General features: G+C 46.5%; 1 protein-coding gene across 2 annotated transcripts in view; it reads left to right on the forward strand.

Moving 5' to 3' along the window:
• Positions 1–21,996, forward strand: part of FANCC (FA complementation group C) — a 47,242-nt gene that overhangs the window by 17,161 nt on the left and 8,085 nt on the right. For both annotated transcript variants that reach the window (XM_068108234.2, XM_068108235.2), the window contains 5 exons: positions 12,157–12,212; positions 15,938–16,037; positions 18,031–18,106; positions 18,308–18,395; positions 19,531–19,687. In XM_068108234.2, the coding sequence (XP_067964335.2) occupies positions 12,157–12,212; positions 15,938–16,037; positions 18,031–18,106; positions 18,308–18,395; positions 19,531–19,687 (477 nt within the window). The remainder of the gene's footprint in view (positions 1–12,156; positions 12,213–15,937; positions 16,038–18,030; positions 18,107–18,307; positions 18,396–19,530; positions 19,688–21,996) is intronic.

Here is a 21,996-nt window from a genome sequence, read left to right on the forward strand (position 1 = left end):
CATATATATATATACATATATATATATATATATATACATATATATATATACATATATATATATACATATATATATATATATATATATACATATATATATATATATATACATATATATATATATATATACATATATATATATTGTTACGGATACGGAGGACGGCTCTCCCGTTAGCAAGGGGTGATTAGCCCCTTGTCCTGTTAAGCTGGCCGTCTCCCCGGTCCTGGTACTTGTAACGCTATCCCGCGGGATGGAACGGATCAGGGTTATGGGCCCAGGGTTTATCCCGAATACCTTTATCCGTCCCTCTGCAGACTAGGGAGACAAGTACCGCTCGAACCCCGGTTTGGATGGTCTAGTTAGTTGCCGAGCGGTTTTTAGCAACCCAAAGTTCGAGTCATTAGCCTTCACTAAACCCGATCCTGAACGTTGGCCGAATCGCGCCACGTACACTCAATATGGAAACCTCTAAAGCGACCGAAAGAGCATGAAGAAGTAAAGACAAAGTAGGGAATAACAAGATTTATTACTATTTATACACACTAAGCAGAAAGGAAAAGAAAGATGATTTATAAGGCAATTGAAGGAGCAGGAGACATAGTGCAATGATTAGCTTATATATATGGCAGTCTTAATTAATACCCCAAGACAACATGAAAGACGGACAAACGGGCACACTTACACGGGGGAAATGATGGCAGGAATCACTGGAGAGAGGAGAAGGTCCAAGCCGATGGCAGGGCAGGAAGGTCCGGGCAATTCCACACCGTCAAGGTCCACGTTTCGTGCTCGAAGCGAACAGCAGCTGGCAGCTCCGCGTCTCCACAGCCGGCAATAGGGCCTAGAGGGTCTCGGCGTATTGCTCAGTATCAGCACCCCCTCACGGCTCGTTCTCTCTTGGCTGCTTTAGCTGGATCGCGCATCTGCCGCACCTCTCTCTCAATCTTCTTCGGACCTCAATCTTCTCCAAAAAGCTCATCTCCGTGGGGAGCGTCGCGCTGCGGGTTATATAGGCCCCGACCTTCAACCTTTGCGAACCTCCCCCAAGTGTTCTCTCTCCGCCCTCTCAAGCCAAACCCCTCGTTCTGGGTTGGATGAGCGGGGCCGACTTACTCCTCCCCTCTATGACGAGGTGGAGACCCGCCTTTCTTCTTCGTCATTACCTCGTGCGTAATGGAGTCAAATGCAGCAAAGTGGACGGGAGATGAAAATGCAGCAAAGTGGCTAAAGAGTCAATTGTAGCAAACCTGGCAAACCTGGCACTTGGAAGCTGCCATGGGGCGTCGGAGGGGCCTACTCTTATTTAATTCGGTGCAATGAAGAGTCAAACTATTGGGAAACACATCCTTAACCTACAGAGAATAAGGGACTAACTATTTAAAAGGATATATGGTGTCCTGTGTGTAGGTTTATGGAATTAACTAAGAGGATGAGCTTCGACCTTTCTTTACATTACGGAGGGTGACAGTTACACACAACAAAACCATACTTCTCACATTCGTTACACTTTCTCAAATTCGTTACACTTCTCAAATTCGTTACTATATATATATATTGTAACGATTTTGAGAAGTGTGTAACGATTTTGAGAAGTGTGTAACGAATTTGAGAAGTGTAACGGTTTTTGAGAAGTGTAACAATTTTGGAGGAAGTGTAACGAATGTGAAAACGTTACAATGTGAACGTTACAAACGTACGGTACCACCCTGTAATGTAAATAATGGTCGCAGTCAGCGTCCTAGTTAAATTGCATGAAAAGTACACGCAGGTCACGATATATCTTTTAAATAGTGTATTTCCGTATTCCATGTAGGCTAAGTATGTGTTTTCCCACTAGATTGACTTTGCATTGTATCAAACAAAATAAGCGTAGGCCCTTCCAATTTCCCCAAAACCTCCCTTCCAATTGCCTTCCGCATTTTGGCCGGTTTTCTTCAAACCACCATTGGCCACGAGGTAAGGTTGGGGAAGAAAGGCGTGTCTCCACCTCGTCATAAGAGGGAAGGAGTGAACCAGCCCTAACAGCCAATCAACACCGCGGTGAGTGACCCGGTAGGCGTGCCCTCGGAGTCGGCGGCTTGATTTCGCTCGAGGTGATAAAAGCGACTGCAAGGGACTGCTTTGAGAGATGAGCTGGAGATGACCCTGGGAGAGGAGCAAAGAGGCTGCACCAAAGAGAGGCGGTGAGATGCGAAACGCTCCAAGCCAAAGAGGAGAGGTACTCGGCAAGGAGACCAGCTTTGGAGAGACGCGCTGAAAGGAGGGAGACGGCCCCACCCCAGAAGAGGAGCAGGTGTGCCGAACCAGCGCGTGCCGTCGACCACAGCGGATACACGACGAGGGTTTCCCGCCAAAACCGCGAGGAATTGCGAACGGCGGCCTCCCGACCTTGCCTCCATCTCAAGCCTTACCTGCCTGCATTATCCCCTGTGTAAGTGTGAACGTCCTGTCCTGCTCGTTTGTCTTGGGGCTAAGTAAAAATGAATAGTGTAAGTTAAGGATTCGCTGTGTTACTGCTTCTTCCATCCATTGCTTGTGTGTGTATAATAAAACCTGTTCTTCCTCCGTATTCTTCTTCTTCTTCTTTTTCATTCTCTTTCGGTCGCTTTAGAGATTTCCCGATTGAATATCTGTGGGGCGATCTGGTCAATGTCGGGTGGAATCGGGTTTTAATCGGGGAGGAACTGTTCGGACGCGGTTAAATACACCACCGCTCGGTCAATATAACATCTAAAAGCCGCGTCTGTAACATTTGGTTGTCAGGAGTTGGATTCGGACCTGGGCCTAAATTTGTTAGGCCCAAATTTTGGAACACCAATTGTGTTATAGCAGTAACATTTGGTGTCGAGGAGGGATATCGGACCCGAAGCACGCTTAACGCGCTCAAAATTACAAGCTGCCGAAATTTATTTTGTTTTATAAAGCAAAACCCGAATTTTGAGATCGCGCCATGGACAATCAAGGCGATCGGATGTCGGTGGGAGAAATAGACAGGGTGGAATCGACCCAGGACCTCGGGGAAATGTATATGGAGGATAGGGAGGAGGAGAAAAATAGCAATGTGGTTGCGGAAGTATCAGACGCGCAAAGTGGCGTCCTCACGCACGTGGGTGAAGCGGCACCAAATTTTGCCGCGACCGTAGTAGCGCCGCTGGTAGATTTGGACCTTTTTTTCATACAAATGAAGGCCCTTATGGCCCAGAATAGCGAGGAAATGAGGGAGGAAATGAGGGCTCAGAGTGAGCAAATGAGGGCTCAGAGTGAGCAAATGAGGGCTCAGAGAGAGCGAATGGGGAACCGGATGGATGCTCAGAGTGAGCGATTGGAGGGCCAATTGGGGGTAATGGGAAACCAGATGGGGGTAATGGGAAACCAGATGGGGGTAATGAGGGACGAAGCGAGGGGTACCGGTGAGAAGGTAGACAAAAATTTTGAGGGGTTAGACAACGGGATAAAAGAGGTAAAGAATGGGTTAACGGGGGTGGAAAACAGAATGGCTGCCCAGGAGAATCAGTTAGAGGGGGTGAAAAATGGGTTAATGGGGTTAGAAAATAGAATGGAGGACAAATTGCGGGAAATAGGGGAACAATCTGCCAGGGAAATCAAACAAATGGGAGAGCAGATAGAGGAGGTGAAAATCGGGGTAGAAACCAAACTGGATGCTCAGAGGGATGAATTGGGACAGATGAGGGTGGCATCTACAAAAGAGATGGAGGAAATACGACGAGGGGTAAGTGAGGAGGTTTCGGGGCTGCGCGAGGAGGTAAAGCGAGGGGAGAAGCGTATGGAGAAAGAGGTGAGAAATAATACGGCTAAGTTACAAGGGGGCATAGAGGGTCTGACGGAGGAGGTGGAACAGCTGACAGAGGGACAAACGAAGTTAGTGGAGCAGGTTCAAAAGAACACTGCGGTACTAGGAGGGTTAAAGGCGACACAAAAAGAAATTAAAAACGAATTAATAGCGACGCAGAGGCAATGTCAGATGGTACGGGAGGAACTGACAATGAGGGTGGAGGAGGTGACAGAGATAATGGAGACAAAGGACCGGCAGGTGAGGATGCACATAGAGACGGTCACGGTAGCCCTAGGGGACGCACCGAGAAATAAAAGAGGTTAAACAAAAACTAGAGGAAGTGGAAGAAGAGGTGAGTGAAATTAAGAAGAGACGGACAGAAACTAAGAGAGAAATCCAGGAGGAGGTAATGGAATATGTACAAGGTCTGTGTTCAAATCATGATGTGATGCTCACTAACCAAATAAAGAGTTTGCAGGTGGCAAAGGAGGTGCGGAGACGAAGTACGGAGGTGAGTGGCAATGTATATGATGTGAGGAAAGCTTCAGTCGGCTTGGGGATTGGTTTGGATCCGGGTGTTCGTGAAAGGCCGTTGGTGAAGTGTGTGACAGGTCAGGTGTGCGAAAAAAGGTGTGCGAGAATGTCCGACCATGGGGTGTGTGAGGAAAAAGTGCACGCCGAGGAGTGAGTGTGCCGTCAAGAGTGAGTTGGTCGAAGCGCGTGTGCGAGGGGGTACATGGAAGCGCGGTGTGGTGAGTGTTACGGAGGAAGTAACGAGAGAGTGTACACCTGTGGTGAGTGTTACAGAGGATGTAACGAGGAAGTGTACGGCTGTGGTGAGTGTTACAGAGGATGTAACGGGAGGGTGTGCGCGAGAAAAGTGTGTAACGGACGGGTGCATGAGGAAAGAGTGTGCCGTCGAGAGTAAGGGTGAGTGCGCTGTCAAGAGTGGAGGTGAGAGTAGTGAGAGTGAAACGGAGCGTGAGTTGGTTGTGACAGGGGAGCGAGGATGTACACCTGGAATGGAAGGATGCACACCTGGAATGGTAGAGCGTGTGTGGGAAGGCACATTTGAGTTGGTAGTGAGGCACGTGGTTGGGTGTGCGAATGAGAGCACACCTGTGATTGTCACAGAGGAAGTGACCGAGGAGGGGGCGCGAAGAGGTGTGTTGGTGAGGTGTGCGACCAACGAATGTGTGCCAAAGTGTTCGGTGGTCAGGTGTGTGACCAAGTCGGCGAACGGAATGAGTGTACCGAGGTGTGTAAGGAAAGGTACGAGGAGAATGGGAACAGCTGCATGTATGAGCAAGAAAGGGGTAGCGTATGCATGTCAGCGTCCAGGTGAAGCGTCGACGGTAACCGGTTTCGCGGTTAGGGCGACTTATAGCCGAATCGGGCCCTCGGTGCGTGCCGGGCTTCGCGTGCCGCGAGAACCAGCGGGGATCCGAGCCACGGCGGGTTCGAAAGGACCGCCGTGCGCGATCCACGCTGGGCCTCGCGTGGAACGGCCGCGGCCGGGCTCCACTAGGCGGAGCGGGCGGCTGGATAGGAAGGGTCGCTATGGCGACCACGTTTTGTTGAGACGTGCCGGCAGGTCGAGATCGGGACATTGGATGGCTCCACGCCGAGGTGATGCGTGGGATCTCGGCCCGGGTAAGCCCCCGCCCCTGCCCCGAATGCGGGACGCATCCAGCCGCCAGCACAAAAGAATCCGCGTTCATGGCTCGGCTGTACGAAGCCGGGCTGTAGAGGTGAATTGGCGCACCGAGAGGATGTAATAAGTAGACGGATGATGATGGTAGTGATTTGAAACGAAATTTAGAAAAGTGAATAGAATTGGCAGTAAATGGAAAATTTTTGAATTGGTTGGAAATCTGGACGAACAAAATTGATAGTGAGAGACCCCCGATGTGGTGGGATGGCAAATCCACCATCCCTCACAGGTGGGGCAAAGGAGCAATAGCTTATGGGGTGTATGGCAGTGAAAACTAGCCCGGGTGGGTTAGGTTATATTGATAGGGCCCTAGCGAAGATGACATTAGGTAACGTTAAGTTTAGTTAGTGACTGATACCTGTAGTGGGGACGCAGGTAGATTAGTGTGGATTATAATGACGTGGGAGCGCAATAGTTTAAAGGGACGACTGGGAAGCGCAAGTTTCAGAGGGGAGTAGTTAGCTGAGATGATGCCGTGTGTGTGAGGATTGAACAGGTGAGAATGGAACAGGTGTGATTGCACAGGTGTGCAACTGAACAGGTGTGTGGAGCAGTGTATGAGGGAGTAGTGGTGATTACGTGTTGTGTTGACCAAATGGTCCAGGAAGAAAGGAGGGTGCAGGTGGCACCAGGTATGATTGCACAGGTGTGCAACGACAGGTGAATGAAGAACAGGTGTATGTGGCTGTGTGGAATAAATGGTAGTGTGGAATATCTGGAGTATTGGACTGGATGGTCGTGGAGTGAGAATGGTGGAAATTGTGGAGTGGAGTGGATGGTGCGAAGGTGTGAATGGGGGAAGAGTGGACCCCCATCACGGATACCCGGGGCGGGTAGTGTAAGTGTTAGGTAGAGGGTACAGGTAAATTGTGGTTGGATATTGGCATCTGTGGTGCGGGTGACAGAATGGTATGTGAATGGGTGCATTGGTGTTGTGGAAATGGCTGGGCGTGTAGCCTGTTAGTGTGTGTAGTTGGTTTGGGCACTCCACCACTGTAAGGATGTCGGCCAGGTGAGGCCGCAGGTGGGCTCTGGGAGCCGGTAGTAGTTGTTGTGGATGGTGGATGGAGCCCGAGGATCCGGAGGACGGACCCGGGTAGCCCAGTGCCAGAGGGCACCATGGGGTGACAGAGCCAGGAGAGGGGCTGTCCCCAGGTAGTTAGGTTAGGGTGAGGAGCTAGGTAAGCTCGGGTGGCAACTACAGTGGTGGAGGTGTGCAGGTGGGTAGACCTGTTGGGAGAGGTACACGTCGCAGCCCAGAAATTGTGCTAGAGCACCGGGAGATGAATCGGGGGAGTGAGACCCCAAATTGAGAAGCACCACAGTTTGGGCAATGGGAATTGGTTATTAGAACCCATAGTGTAAGTTGGCCAATGGATTGGCAGGGAAAGACCCCGGGTAGTGTAAAGTGTGTTAAAGTCATTTAGAGGATAGTTAGGATGAAGGATCTCCTCGCACCATCTGCATCCACTCACCTGAGGTGACAGGTACTCCACACCATGCCATGTTTTGATTATTTTTTATGATGCAAATGTTTGGATTGTGAGACGCATCATGACGTGGGTGTGACATTGTACGTAATTCCATCTCTCCCTCCTTATGAGGATTGATGATGAATTGGTGATGGCAAATTTTGAAGTAAAGGGATTGTGGAGACGAATTTGGTATAGGGGAAATATGGGGAAGACGTGACAGTAGTGACGAATTTGTAAATGTGTAGATTTTTGTACATATGGGGTGAGAACAAGGGTAGGGTAGGTGACAGGGGGGTGACGTACGGTAGGGACGAGCTTTCTCACTTCGGCCTCCGTACGCATTTCACCTTGCATTGCCTTATTGACGTGTACCCTTGTGACCTTACCCCTCGCTCAATTGTCTTTCTTTTGTCTCCCACATGACCTGTGCGCCATTGGGTGCCGATGGGAGCGTGCGTGAGGTGGCCATTGTGCGCCCGAGATTCCCAGAACCAGCATGCATTGCGTTGATGTACCACTTTATGGACCGCTGTTCTGCGGCCAAGTACCACTTGATGGACCCCAGGTTCTGGGGCAGGGCACCTCTGTTGGAAACCGGCCATAGTGGCCAGGGAATCTTGCTTGCGGACCTCGGTAAGGTATCACCTATGCCAAACAGGTGGACCACCCTTAGTTGGCCCCTGAGGCCCTAAATAAAAATGGACACAAGTTGTGCTTTTTATTATGTCCAAATAGGCCGCATGAAGCCAGAAGACGTCGGGAAGAACATCGGCCCAGCAGAGAAAGAGAAGACCACCACCAGTTGTTTTGTTGTGTTTATTATGAGCCATGGTGACTGCGCACTGGATGGTGCTTTTGGGTGCTTTGTGGTGTTTGGTGCTTTTGGGTGCTTTGATGGTATTGGTACTGGTGCATCGATGCAATGCGTGCTGTCTCCTCCCTCCCAACAGGAATTTCTTTCTCTTGTTCCCTAAAAAGAAAAAAAAAAAAAAAAAACACAGGTCCTGGGTTGCGTTGTAAATAAGAAATCACGTCATTGTAAATAATGCTCCCCACCGTAAATGTATAGTTTGAGAATAATTCCGTAATTCGGTTAGCTGTGGGCTTGAGTCTGTTAGACAGGATGCAATGCAATAGGGGGACATACTTATTTGTGTTTTAAAATTGTCACACTCAGGGTCAGGTTAATTGTAGAGGGAATTACACCTACGTGTCACACTAAGTTAAAGTTTAATAGGCCCGAGAACGGACCTGAAGAAAGGGGGGTGCAGTGTAACGATTTTGAGAAGTGTGTAACGATTTTGAGAAGTGTGTAACGAATTTGAGAAGTGTAACGGTTTTTGAGAAGTGTAACAATTTTGGAGGAAGTGTAACGAATGTGAAAACGTTACAATGTGAACGTTACAAACGTACGGTACCACCCTGTAATGTAAATAATGGTCGCAGTCAGCGTCCTAGTTAAATTGCATGAAAAGTACACGCAGGTCACGATATATCTTTTAAATAGTGTATTTCCGTATTCCATGTAGGCTAAGTATGTGTTTTCCCACTAGATTGACTTTGCATTGTATCAAACAAAATAAGCGTAGGCCCTTCCAATTTCCCCAAAACCTCCCTTCCAATTGCCTTCCGCATTTTGGCCGGTTTTCTTCAAACCACCATTGGCCACGAGGTAGGGTTGGGGAAGAAAGGCGTGTCTCCACCTCGTCATAAGAGGGAAGGAGTGAACCAGCCCTAACAGCCAATCAACACCGCGGTGAGTGACCCGGTAGGCGTGCCCTCGGAGTCGGCGGCTTGATTTCGCTCGAGGTGATAAAAGCGACTGCAAGGGACTGCTTTGAGAGATGCGCTGGAGATGACCCTGGGAGAGGAGCAAAGAGGCTGCACCAAAGAGAGGCGGTGAGATGCGAAACGCTCCAAGCCAAAGAGGAGAGGTACTCGGCAAGGAGACCAGCTTTGGAGAGACGCGCTGAAAGGAGGGAGACGGCCCCACCCCAGAAGAGGAGCAGGTGTGCCGAACCAGCGCGTGCCGTCGACCACAGCGGATACACGACGAGGGTTTCCCGCCAAAACCGCGAGGAATTGCGAACGGCGGCCTCCCGACCTTGCCTCCATCTCAAGCCTTACCTGCCTGCATTATCCCCTGTGTAAGTGTGAACGTCCTGTCCTGCTCGTTTGTCTTGGGGCTAAGTAAAAATGAATAGTGTAAGTTAAGGATTCGCTGTGTTACTGCTTCTTCCATCCATTGCTTGTGTGTGTATAATAAAACCTGTTCTTCCTCCGTATTCTTCTTCTTCTTCTTTTTCATTCTCTTTCGGTCGCTTTAGAGATTTCCCGATTGAATATCTGTGGGGCGATCTGGTCAACGTCGGGTGGAATCGGGTTTTAATCGGGGAGGAACTGTTCGGACGCGGTTAAATACACCACCGCTCGGTCAATATAACATCTAAAAGCCGCGTCTGTAACATATATATATATATATATATATATATATATATATATATATATATATATATATATATACGTATATTGTTATGTCTGGCGGGGTAGAGCAATATGTAGAGCAGCTAGATCTGAATAGGTAACATGCTTCGTGTGTTGCGGTAAGGAAAACTACCTGTAATAAGTTCTTCATGTGTAGGCGTTTGTCGGGTTAAGATGTATACTTGTGAATCTACCAGGAGGTTCGTGTGTTAAGTAGAGTTAGGGATTAAAGAGTAGAGCCCCTGTGTGTCCACACCTGGTTAGCCAAACCTTTGTCCCTTTTGGCACTGCAGACCAACATAGACATTCCGACAAGTCCTTAGCGCAACACTAAATAACGCCCTTCCCTGACATGACTGTGAAAGAGAACCGGCGAAAGGAAACCAGCCAGGACACCGCCGCATGGGCGCCGCCATTTGCACCCCCGACGGGCCTAACCAGATTGAGTGCCACGTGCTATGACGACACCACAGGCCTGTGATTCGGTGGAGGCCACTGATTGGGTGGCGCGCCAAAGCTGACGTCACAGCCGCGGAGTGATACGAGGGGCGGCGGAACTTTCGTGGAGTGAGTTGGTTGAGAGGAGTGGCGCGTTGTTGATTCGAGTGGGAGAGCACGAGAGTTGGTTGAGTTGGGAAAAAGAGATCAGCGAGCGCCGAACGCCAGTCTGAGTTGGTTCAGAGCAGTTGCGCGGTAGTTGGTTGAGTGAGTTGCGCGGGAGTTGGTCGAGTTGGGTAAAAGAGATCAGCGAGCGCCGAACGCCAGTCTGAGTTGGTCGCCGGGTCGAGGCCCGCAAGCTGGCCGAGCGGTTTTTGGAAGCTTGAACCTTTGGCCAAAACGGCTTAAACGGCCAACCTGGCAGCTCAGGGGAGCTTGCAACCCGATCCGAAAAACATCAATCAAACAAAATGAAATACAATCAATTTACTTCAAATAATGCCAAACTATACAATAATCAAATCATATAAGGATAAGTATGACAGACTTAATGTATTAATAATGACATGAAACAATTAACACAGTTCCTATACAACCGATATGAAAGGCCGACACAACATCGCACACACAACATCGCACACACAACACGCTATCTAACCCAGGGTAAGGAAAGGGAGGCAAATTAATAACATAATATTTGCGGGGAATTGAAATAAAACGGGATATGAGTATGGGAATGGAATGGGGTTCAGTCCTGTTTGAAGAGCAGCTTCATCAACGTTTGTCAGAGCGGGGCTTGGCGGGAACCAAGGTTCATCAACGTTCTGCAATCCCTTTATCCCTTTATCCTTTGATCCCTTTCCTTTCATCAACCTCCTTCATACAACACAGAAAATCCCTCAGGAAGTTCATCGAGGTCGACTCCTTGATATAGCACATGCCGAGCCCATTCACAGCATGAAGCATGGATCGCTTTTTCACCACCCCAAACAAGCACCTTTTTCCACACAATAAGCTCTTTTCCTTTTTGTCCACATCCTTCATGCACAATGAATCCTTCAGAAAGTTTCATAGAGGTCGAGTCTCTCACACCAACAAGCTCACCGAAGCCGTTCACACCACGAGCAAGGTTCGCTTTTTCACCACCCCGCCAAGAGCCGTTTCTTCTCTCTTGTTTATTCTCTTCTTCTCTCTCGTTTTACCCTTTTCCCACACTTTCTTGCTTGAAAAAAAAGGGTTGAATAGTTTCCAAAGCTGTTTTGTGCACCAGCACTAACAGTTAAAATCACGTGGTGTAAAGGGAGTGGATATGGGGTAAACTTTAAGAAAATGGAAAAATAAATACGAAAAGGTCCTATTTGGGGATCCACAGCAGAATTGGCACTTCTATACAATACACCCTAAACAACACTACTCCTAAATGATTGACATTCCCACAAACATAACAATATATATATATTTGAGGGTGAAGAACAGGCGTGTGGCTATTACACAGTCTCGGTTAATACAACGGAAAATACGGTAATTGGAAGTGAGACTGCACGCAAATCCTGGAGGGTGGTGACGTGACCTTAGGTGAGAGATATCTCATGACTTCACACAGCCAATTGACTCGAGGGATGCATTGCATATTGGCTGCAGGTTACTCCAGGTGTGTATGTGTTCCATTACCAATCAGCTTGGAGGGCACTTGCCAAGTGGCTTAAGCACTCGAGCAAGCACTCCAACAAAATGGTTGATAAGGAACGGCTGGCTTAGCAAGCGATAGCAAGCTGATTGGTAATGGAACACGCCCCCGGCCACACATCAGTCTGTGTGTCAATCCTTGCGAGTAGAATATAAGGGAAACATTGCCTTATTAAAATTGATCATAGTTTCCTTCAGCTCTTCCACGAGCCTCGATTCAGTTTACAAAAAAATATATATATATGGATTTTGACGATATTAAAATGGGTCTGAGTTTTCAGAAACAAAATGGACAAACCCATGAAAGATGCGTCATTTGGCATCTATGCCAATGCTGTATGCATTTCAGGCAGATGAGAGATGAATAAAATCATGAGTGGTTGCCCATAATGCATTTTGTGAGGAATCTTGTAACTTGAACCACTGAAGGAATGTCTCGACCATTATTTAATCCCTCTTGAATTTTTTGTTTTTGCTCTTTTGATCAGTCGTTTTCTTGTTAGTTCTTTCTCCTGTGATGGCCATACCATCCATTGCTGATAATTTTGTTTTGTTTCAAATCACAGGCTGAAGCTTGTGCCCTTCACTCAGAAATTTTTGAAGCAGTCATGTTATTCCTGAGGTAAGTGCCCCAAGAAAAGTCCCCTTTAAGAAGTATAATTTATTACTGATTTTGCAGTGGAATTTTAAAGTAAATAGTTTGTTCATCCTTCATTGCTGATGCTGTTCTAAGTGCATAATGCCTTAAATCAGATGTATAAAGAATTTTTTTTTATTTTTATTTTTTCCAGAAGCAAGCTGATTCTTGATCGATATGTCTAGAGTGTGAGCAAAGCTGAATATTATGGAAAATCTATCTTCTTTAATGTGCACAATTTCTACCATGTTCTTGTGGGGTTGGCTGGGGGAATTGTTTGGCCCAAGTCATTTACGAGGTTCGACTAGGTATTTGGTGTTAGTCAGGGCCCTTAGGGATATTTTGGGGCCGTTTGGTTGAAATTCTTCCAAAAGCACCAGATGTTGCCCATGCCATACTCTTTTGATTTTTTACGGGTGCCAAGACGGGCGCCCCCCCCCCCCCCCGGGGGCCCCATATTGGCGAAATACTAAATGGCCGCCACCCGGATTAGAGGGAAATCAGTTAAATAACCAAAAGGGTTGGAATCATGTATGATACCACCTATCAGGGGTTTTCGAGGTCGAGGAATCCAATTATGATGTTATTTTGATGATTCGAGTTCAAGGTCAACCCTCAAGGTCATCTTAAAGGTCATTTTTGAGTCAAACATGTCGGTTTTTGAGTTTTTTGTCAAGATTTACGCGAGGTTCACCATTTTATGTTTCTGAGTTGGGTAATCGAACTCTGACCTTATTTTTGACAATTAGAGGAAATATTTACATGTCTATTTCCTAATTTTCAGGCATATGCAGTTCATCCGTCTAATTACAAAGGTACGGATTTTGATGTTTTATGAACTGTATGCCATATCCTTGTGTTTAATTTTTGTGCGATCATGATCCGGGTTCATGTATACATGATTGTATACATGTCATAAATATGACGTCATAGGTCATGTGACTTGGCGGCCATATTGGATTTTATGAAAACCTTAAAAATGGATCCCTGCCTTCATTTTTCGATCGATTCATTTTGAACTTTGACCACTTATAGTACGCCATGTGATTGGATGCATATCCTAATTATGACGTCATAGGTCAGGTGACATGGCGGGATGGACCGGTATGGTCCCTGGATCATACCGCCCTTGGCGCCCTTCAAAAATCGAAAGAGTATGGCATGGGCAACATCTGCACCAAATTTGATGCTTTTCGAAGAATTTGAACCAAAATATCCCTGAGGGCCCTGACTATGTAGGAATTTGGAATTTGTTAATGGTGCCGGCGATAGCTCACCCACTCTTCGCAAACGACTCCATGGGAGGACGAGTTAACATCCACCATCTAATACCGGCAGACGGGACTCCAGTTTGACCTCCATCCGAGGGGACGGCACGCAGATCGAGAAATCACCCCGCCTGTGAAACGCTGGGATTTCCAACTCCAGTCGGGCATAGTCAAAATCGATTTTATTTCCAAGATAGGATACGAGCGATACATGAACACACTGACATACAATGCACAAAGCGAAGCAAATGCTGACTGGCTTTTCCTTCCCACACCTTCCACTCTCCCCTGCTCCCCTGAGCTCTGCGCTTGCCACCTACATACACAGCTCACAAACATTCCCGCCCCTCTATAAAACGCTCATAAATACGAGACCGTTCAATAACCGGACGAAGGCAGAAACTGCTCATTACTGCGTAATCGTACTATATCCTGAAGCAGCCATAACTTTTCCCCAAATACTCACAATCTTTCCACAAGCTGTATATAATCTAACTACGACATCGACACGTCACCTTTTTACTCCACTTTACATTTGCAATTAACATTCAGCCTCGATTTTTTTTATTTTTTTTGTATACAAGATCGAGGCTCGTGAAAGAGCTAACATTAATCACACAAAAAGTCAAACCGACACACAAAACACAAAAAACAAGGGGAGCGGCATGACAGGATGGGGAGAGAGGGGGAAGGACACAAACACAACATTTGAGAGCAGGGACATCGGGAGGACTTGGGGGGAGGTGGGAGAGGAATAAAACATATGAACACTGCAAGGACTCTGGGGTGAATTAGCGGGGGTAGAAAACATCAAGGTTTTGGATGGGGGAAGATAAGAGATGGTGGTGAACAGCTGTTTTAAAGAAATGAAGGGAGGAGTGGGATTGAAGGGAGTGGGGGAGTTTGTTCCAGAGGCGGGAGAAAAGGGGAATGAAAGAGTGAAGGTGAGCAGAGAGTCTTGATTTTGGCAGTTTAACCATAAGAGGTTTGCAGGCAGATCTTGTGCGACCTGTAGGAGTATTGGGGGGGACAGAGCACAGAGAGAGCTGGGGGAGCAAGGCCGGAGACGTTATATGTTTCATATTGAATATGTTTCATAATGAATATGTTTCATATTAAATCCTAGGTAACCAAGTGTAAGCCATGCACTGAACGCAATGCACTGCCTACCAGACACTCATAAAGGGTTTGTGACAATTGTACTTCATATGGAAGTGTTTGAATAGCAAGAGTGCGTGAGTCTTGGAGAAGTGTTTAAATTGCAAGCAGGTATACCCATAAAAAACACCTGGTCTGCAGTGAGTGTGGACTCGCAATCATTGACCCCTTCATGTCTGAACCCCCTTTGTCCACCCGGGCAAACCCTTCGTCCACCTGCTGAAAATCCTTTGTCCACCCTCCCCATGCCTGAACCCTCCCACATCCTCAATTCCTATTCCTCTCCCCTCCGAGCCCTCTGGATTAGCTCTGGTTGTCTTTATCAATCCGAAACCACTTAATGTTTGTCTATGTCGTCTAGTGTCCATCCAATGATGATGATGCTAATTTTTGTAAATGGGGATGAACTCGTAACCATCCATCCAAACTTTCTTTCTCATGTGTGCCAATTTAAAGTGTCATCACCAGCCATAATATTGCAGCTATGGCCTTTTGTGTCTCTGTGGATCTCACCCAATCTGTACATTTTTCAACCCGGACTTCTGCAACTGTTACGTCCTCTCTCTTGGATCTGGTAATTACTAACTTTCCATACAATCTCTCCTGATCCTCCTCTGCCCTTCTGATCATTTTCTTGACAAAGCTCACATCTCTGCTGTTGTTGGAGGGCAGCCTCAATGTTGCCTCCGGTTTAAATCTCTCTCTCTCTCTCTCTCTCTCTCTCTCTCTCTCTCTCTCTCTGTCTCTCTGTCTCTCTGTCTCTCTGTCTCTCTGTCTCTCTCCCCTTCAAACCTGCCCAGTTCCTCCAGGATGCATGCGTTCTTCCAGTAAACCCATCCTTGTTAAACTCCAAAGTCTAGGATTTGTGCCCACCCAAATTCTTTTGTTCCTTTTTTTTCTCCAATTTGTGGAAATGTCTTCTGGAGACTGTTCAATTGCTCTCTCCCCTCTATGTGTCTCGGGCTTCGAGCAAGTGGTACGCTACCATCTCATGTCCTTCGCTATTGCTCCCTGAGATATTTTTCTATCCCCATTAATCCTACCTTATCCAACCCTCTTACCTGTAAGTTAGTGCATTTCATCCTCAATGTTCTCTATATCTGTTCGTTATTCCCCTTACTTATTGTGTCCAACTGTGCCCCACTTTTAGTACATTGCCATTTTACCCTCTTTTTTCCTCGCTCTTTCATTAGCCTTTACAAACAATTAGAAACTCAACGATTTCATAATCCCTGCTCCCCAACCCCTCCCTCTCTGCCCCCCCCCCCACCCCATTTCCTTTAGGTCTCTGATGGGGGATTCTCTAAACAGTCCGCTGGTTTCTTATTTCATACGAATTTTCACCAGGGACTTTGTAAAGGCTGCAGGGAGACTTGAAGTTTCGGTAGGCAACCCCTGCAGTTACTTTACTTTTATACTGGAAAGTATGGTGTCCAATTCTATTGTTTTGTCTTGCTAAAGGCAGACAAATAAATTACACATTGGAGGCTGTTTGTCTGGTCACTCCTGTATATTTGTAACGTTTTTACTTTATCAATTTGAATGCTTACACAAACGTTGTTACACCTACCAAAACGATCCCATACAGTGTATGTGTATATACAGTGTGTGTATGTATATGTATATATATAAATAATTATCTTTTTTTTCTTTTGTTTTTTTCCCCTTCACTCATCAGTCGTGGTACTGTCCAATTAGGTGTGACCGTTCTTCCAGCACCATTATTCACTCGATTAGTTTTTCCCAGCATTATTTGTGTATATGGTTATCGAGTCTTAGCCTGGCGTTGGCTTAGCGGTTAGGGTGCCAGCTTGGGATCCTAGGATCCTGGGTTCGAATCCCGGTCGATCGCTGAATTAACGCCAGGGGGGTTGACTCAGCCTGTCATCCTTCCGAGGTCGGCAAATTGAGTACCAGCTTGCTGGGATGAATGATCCCGGTGTGTACCCCGGTTTAGAATAGGTACACCGTATCCCTGCGCATCGTAAGAGCGTGACCAAGGGTTGGCGTCAGGAAGGGCATCCGGCCATAAAAACATTGCCTCAAACAGGGAACCATGATTGTCATGGGGCCCACAAGGCTAACCCCCGCTCTAGCGGGGAAAATGGCCTTAAAACGATCATTCATTCATTCATGGTTATCGAGTCTATCTGCGTCAGCAAACAACAGTCCATCTAAGTCGTGTGGCAAATCACATGCTTTCCTCACCTCTCACAGTGGTGATTACTATATTGATCGCGGTGCTATCCTTGACAGTTTTACATTTCTTTAACTCCCCAGACGTTAGGCAGGCCAACACGGTTACTTGCGGCCGGAGGGCAGGGTTGCCTGCTCGTAAAATAAATTAGGAAATTGAAAATTTGTATTTTTGCATGACGTATATTGGCATGTGTTAGGAATGAATATCCACTTACTACAAAAGATATGCACAATATAAAAATATATATTATACAGGAAACAGTTCCACCTGTAAGACATCTGTACATTATGATGCCAAAATGTTGCAAGGTATGCTTTCGCAAAACCAGTATCGGGGAGCAGTTTTTCAACCTGAAATTCAAATTCCCTAGTTCCATTTTTTTGGTTTTGTTTTATAATACTAGAAACACTCCCTTTGGGAGCATTGATAGGTCGTCATCCACCTGCAAGGGAGAGGATTTTATTTTTTATGTTTTTGCACCCATGACCTACCCTGGGCACTACCAACACATACACAAAATTTGGTGGAGATCGGGGTAGCCCTGTTTTTTTCTTTTTTCTTTGATTTTTCAGATGTATATGCATCTATCTATATGAATGAATGAATGGATGATCGTTTTAAGGCCATTTTCCCCGCTAGAGCAGGGGTTAGCCTTGCGGGCCCCATGACAATCATGGTTGCCTGTTTGAGGCAATGTTTTTATGGCCGGATGCCCTTCCTGACGCCAACCCTTAGTCACGCTCTTACGATGCGCAGGGATACGGTGTACCTATTCTAAATCGGGGTACACACCGGGATCATTCATCCCAGCAAGCTGGTACTCAATTTGCCGACCTCGGAGGGATGACAGGCTGAGTCAACCCCCCTGGTGTTAATTCAGCGATCGACCAGGATTCGAACCCAGGACCCTAGGATCCCAAGCCGGCACCCTAACCGCTAAGCCAACACCACATCTATACATACATAGAATTGCTTTATTTAATATAGTACGATAGCCTGTGCTATATGAAATTACAGAAAAAAATTCCGTAAACCCCGCTCAATGAAGGGTGATCGAAATATCTCTGAAGGGTGCACGACCCAACAGCAAAATATGTTGTTTTTGTTTGTGGAAGTACACTTGCACCATATGTTGTGTCGAATTAAAATGTATTCCTCTGTCTACATCCTTTTCAAGGCGACTTCTCCTTGGCGGTCTTTGCTTCCTACGTGTCTGCATCCTCTGCTTCCTCTCTGTCTCACACGTATTGAAGGTAAAACCTACCCAAACTTTCAATTGCTAGTACAAGCTGTGTAAAGCCTTTACCACTCGACTGAATAAGGTTTATCAAATTCGAGTAAGGCTGGCAGGAGTGCTCCTGGAGATGCAATTAATGTTTGGAAGTGATGGACCGTTTTTCAGTGGTGTGTCAGTGTGCAGTGATATTTCCATGTTGTCATCGTGTCTTTCCCAGATGTTCAAGCCGGTTCCTGGAGCCACCACTGTGTGGCACTTGCTGCTATTTTTCAGCAGGCTTCTGAAAGTGTTGCCAACTCACCGCAGTGCGTCCTTTCACTTGCATCATTGGACAGTGTTCTTTGAATTTAACTTGCATGTCATCGTCATTTGTATGCAGCACCCGGTTGCAGGTTAGCAGCTGTTCTTGCAGTGGTGTGGTAGTGCCACAGATGCAGTGCTCACTGTTGGTTAGAGCAGGAGTTTGTTATTTGTTCAGGGTTCAGGGTGACGATGGCTTGCCTACTCTTTGAGAAGGACACCATGAGATCTTTAACGTCCTCTAACTAATGCTACCAGATAGTACGCCCAGTCTAACGTTCACCTGAGATGGCACACACGTTGATACCTTGCCCTGCCTGTAAACACAGGGTGACAGTTTATAGCTGGGCTGAGGTTCAAACCCAGGCTAGACAGCTGAGGCGACTGTACATACCCAGGGCCACAGAGCCAGAATGGTCCCTGGGTCAATACTATGTCTCGGGCCTCCTTCATCCAGGCCCCTTTCGAAAAAATTTTTTGCCAACCTATAACTACGGAGGTTTCCGCATTTTTGTCACAACAAACACATGCCATGTTTAAGGGAAAATGGGGTGTTATTAATTTATTCCTGTACTAGCAGGAGTACCCGGCGTTGCCTAGTGATGTTCTACCTGTTGGCATTTTGATGAAATCAATGTTTTTTTTCTATTTTATTTTGTATGTGCCTAAAACACTCCCCTACTTGCACCCAATAAGCAAAATTTATATTTAATATGATATCACACACACACACACACACACACACACACACAGACACAGACACACAGACACACAGAGACACACACACAGATACACACACAGATACACACACAGACACACACACAGACACACACACACACAGACACACACACACTCACACACAGTAACCTGCAAGTAAGAGGGTTGGTTTATGAAAGGTCAATGGAGGTAGAAAAGATCGCATATGGGGAATGAGGGAGGGGATGCACTGCCTGCTTGATTTAATCCCTGGGAGGAAGAATGGGATAGCACAACCCCTCGAAGGCGTTTTCATTGGGGGAGAGGTGTGGAATAAAAGAGTTAAGGTGTGCATTGAGCCGAATTTGTTACTTGGTTTAATACTTTATGCTTTTACTTGCGTTTTATTGATGATGGGTAGTATTGGCTTGCTATTTATTTCAGAGTGCACAGCAACCTCCCCTTGATGATGGCAGCTATAGGTGATTGGCTCGACATGTCCCTTTGGCTCTGTGTGCTCCCACCTGCTTCTTCACTCCCAAGCACATTTGCTGATCTTGCCTCCCTCTCGAGCTCCACAGCAGATAAGATCATGGTCAAGGTGAGTGGGTTAGGGTTATTGAGCGATTGTGCAATGTTGAAAAAGAAAATGTTAAAGTTCATATCTTTTTGTGGATTATGTAATAAGTAGACTTTGAGAGATTGAGATCATGCTAGTAATCCTCCTGGTGCTGTTACAATCCACACAGTTATTGTACTTTCAAATAAATCTTTCATTTTTAGTCACAGGTCTACAAGAACTTAGTGTTGCTGCTGTTTTTGTTTTTGTTGTTGGGGTCGATTTTTGAAATGTGCACCCATTGGTCAGACAGCTGCCGGATCACCATACCCACATCTGTTGCTAGACTCCACTCACCATAGCACTGAGATGAAATGATATGGCTGCCATATTGGTTTCCTGGAAGGCCTCTGCTGATTATAAACTGCCTGGGTTTGTTGCATCAGATTTCAATTGGCCTTGTTTGGGTCTAGCGTTATTGACGCTGAGGGACCCCAAAAAAGCTAATCAGATGTCGAATAAGAGTTAGGTTTAATCAAGCCCGTCAGAACACACAGTAATCAAGCGTTGCGTTATGAAGTGTTATGTTACGCAAGTTACTAAAAAAATAAATAAAGTGTTACATGATTTTTGAACGCCTCTATATTGGTGTTGAGCAATCTGTGGCAGTGTGGCGAATCAGCTTGCTCTGATATAACCGTGGTGGAGGCTGACATGGATGAGGGGTGTCACGTTAATCTTTGCATATGCCCTGCTCATTAAATGAATTAAATGAAATGTTTCCACGAACAGCTCATTAAATGCGTTTCCCAGTCAGCCCGTTACCGGATTTTCTTGCAGGTTGTGACTACAGTGCGGTCATTCTTGGTATACTGTATCTCCTTTCAATCCTTCCACCCTCATTTGATGTTATCCCTTCTTCGTGTTCTTTAACTTCTTTAACTGGCCTACAGCATTACAATTTGTGATTTCGTTTCTGTTCTTGTTTGCCTATGATAAATTATTTGCTTTTAATAAAGGTGATGGACTCCTTTGCTTCCATGGTGTAAATATAATCTAATTGTGGGACTCCAAACGAAGATGAGTTTGTGTAACGGATATGATCGGAGGTACAGGCCCCCTCCCTCTTAAAGATATGAAGCTCATGTAAGAGCTTGTACATGTATCACATGCAGGGTAAAAACCTTAAGACATTGGTATTGTAAAAAGTCAAATCCACAACATTGTCCTCAAGGTAGGTTTCATTCAAATTCGATCTCTGGCAACACCTGGAAGATATAATCAAGCCATATATCAGGATTACATAATCATGGAGGAGTCCAGCAATTATCAATCAATGCAAGCAAGCCTGGAACATCTAGACATACGCACCATTCGAGTATACTTGTCACACAGAATATATGTCACAGGAATGAATCGGAGCGGTGGTCGTCCGAGTTCTTATAGACGCCTCTCAGTGGTTGGAGAGAGCATAACACCTGGGTTCAACTTAGATACAATTTCATTACATTCTCCCCGCCGTTAAAACTACACTTCCGCTAAGGCAGGTGTCAAGCTAGCAGCAGATAGCAGCAGAATAATAGCAGTGAGCAGCAGTTGTCCGTCCATGTCAGTCGGTCCAACCATAGTGGTCGGGGCGGCGAACTCCCTACCGGCACGGGTCCGGAAACTACCGGGTACTACATCCCCAAGACCGGAATCCCCTGCGTCGGAGTAGCCGCCTAAGTCACGTGATGGAGGTGGCACCACAGGGCCTACAGATTGGGGAGCATTTAGCGGTGAGGAGACCGGCAGATACTCCAAGGGTGGATCAACGGGAGAGTCCATGGACTTCTAAACTGGTTCGTCAATTTCCCCGCAAGGGGCCAGGTGGCGTACGGAAACTGTTGACTCGCGTCCATCAGACATCAACACACGAGCATGCTCGGGATTAGCTTGGAGTACTTGCACCTTATCGACTACTGGGTGATACTTACTCATGCGAACTGCATGTTTGAGGAAAGCCAGTCCCGGCTCAGCAAGCCAACTAGGTAAAGATCGGGTACTACCCGAACTCCTCGGGTGATGAAACATCCGTTCGTGGGGAGTTTGATTGGTAGCCGTACACAATCAAGTCCTGATCGAGTTCAGTGCCACGGGTAGCGACCAAGCCCATTTGTCTAGGCCTTGGCCGAGGGACTTAAGACTCAGCGTAACGGCTCTCCATATAATACCATTGAAGCGTTCGACCTGTCCATTCGCCTGCGGTCTATACGGAGTGGTATAGCTAGAAGCAACATTATGCTGGAGTAAGAAGTTCCTCACTTCCTGGGACAGGAACACCGTGCCTCGATCGTATGCACATAGGCCGG

The sequence above is a fragment of the Myxine glutinosa genome, chromosome 2 (genome assembly GCF_964187855.1).
Source record: "Myxine glutinosa chromosome 2, kmMyxGlut1.1, whole genome shotgun sequence".
NCBI lineage: Eukaryota > Metazoa > Chordata > Myxini > Myxiniformes > Myxinidae > Myxine > Myxine glutinosa.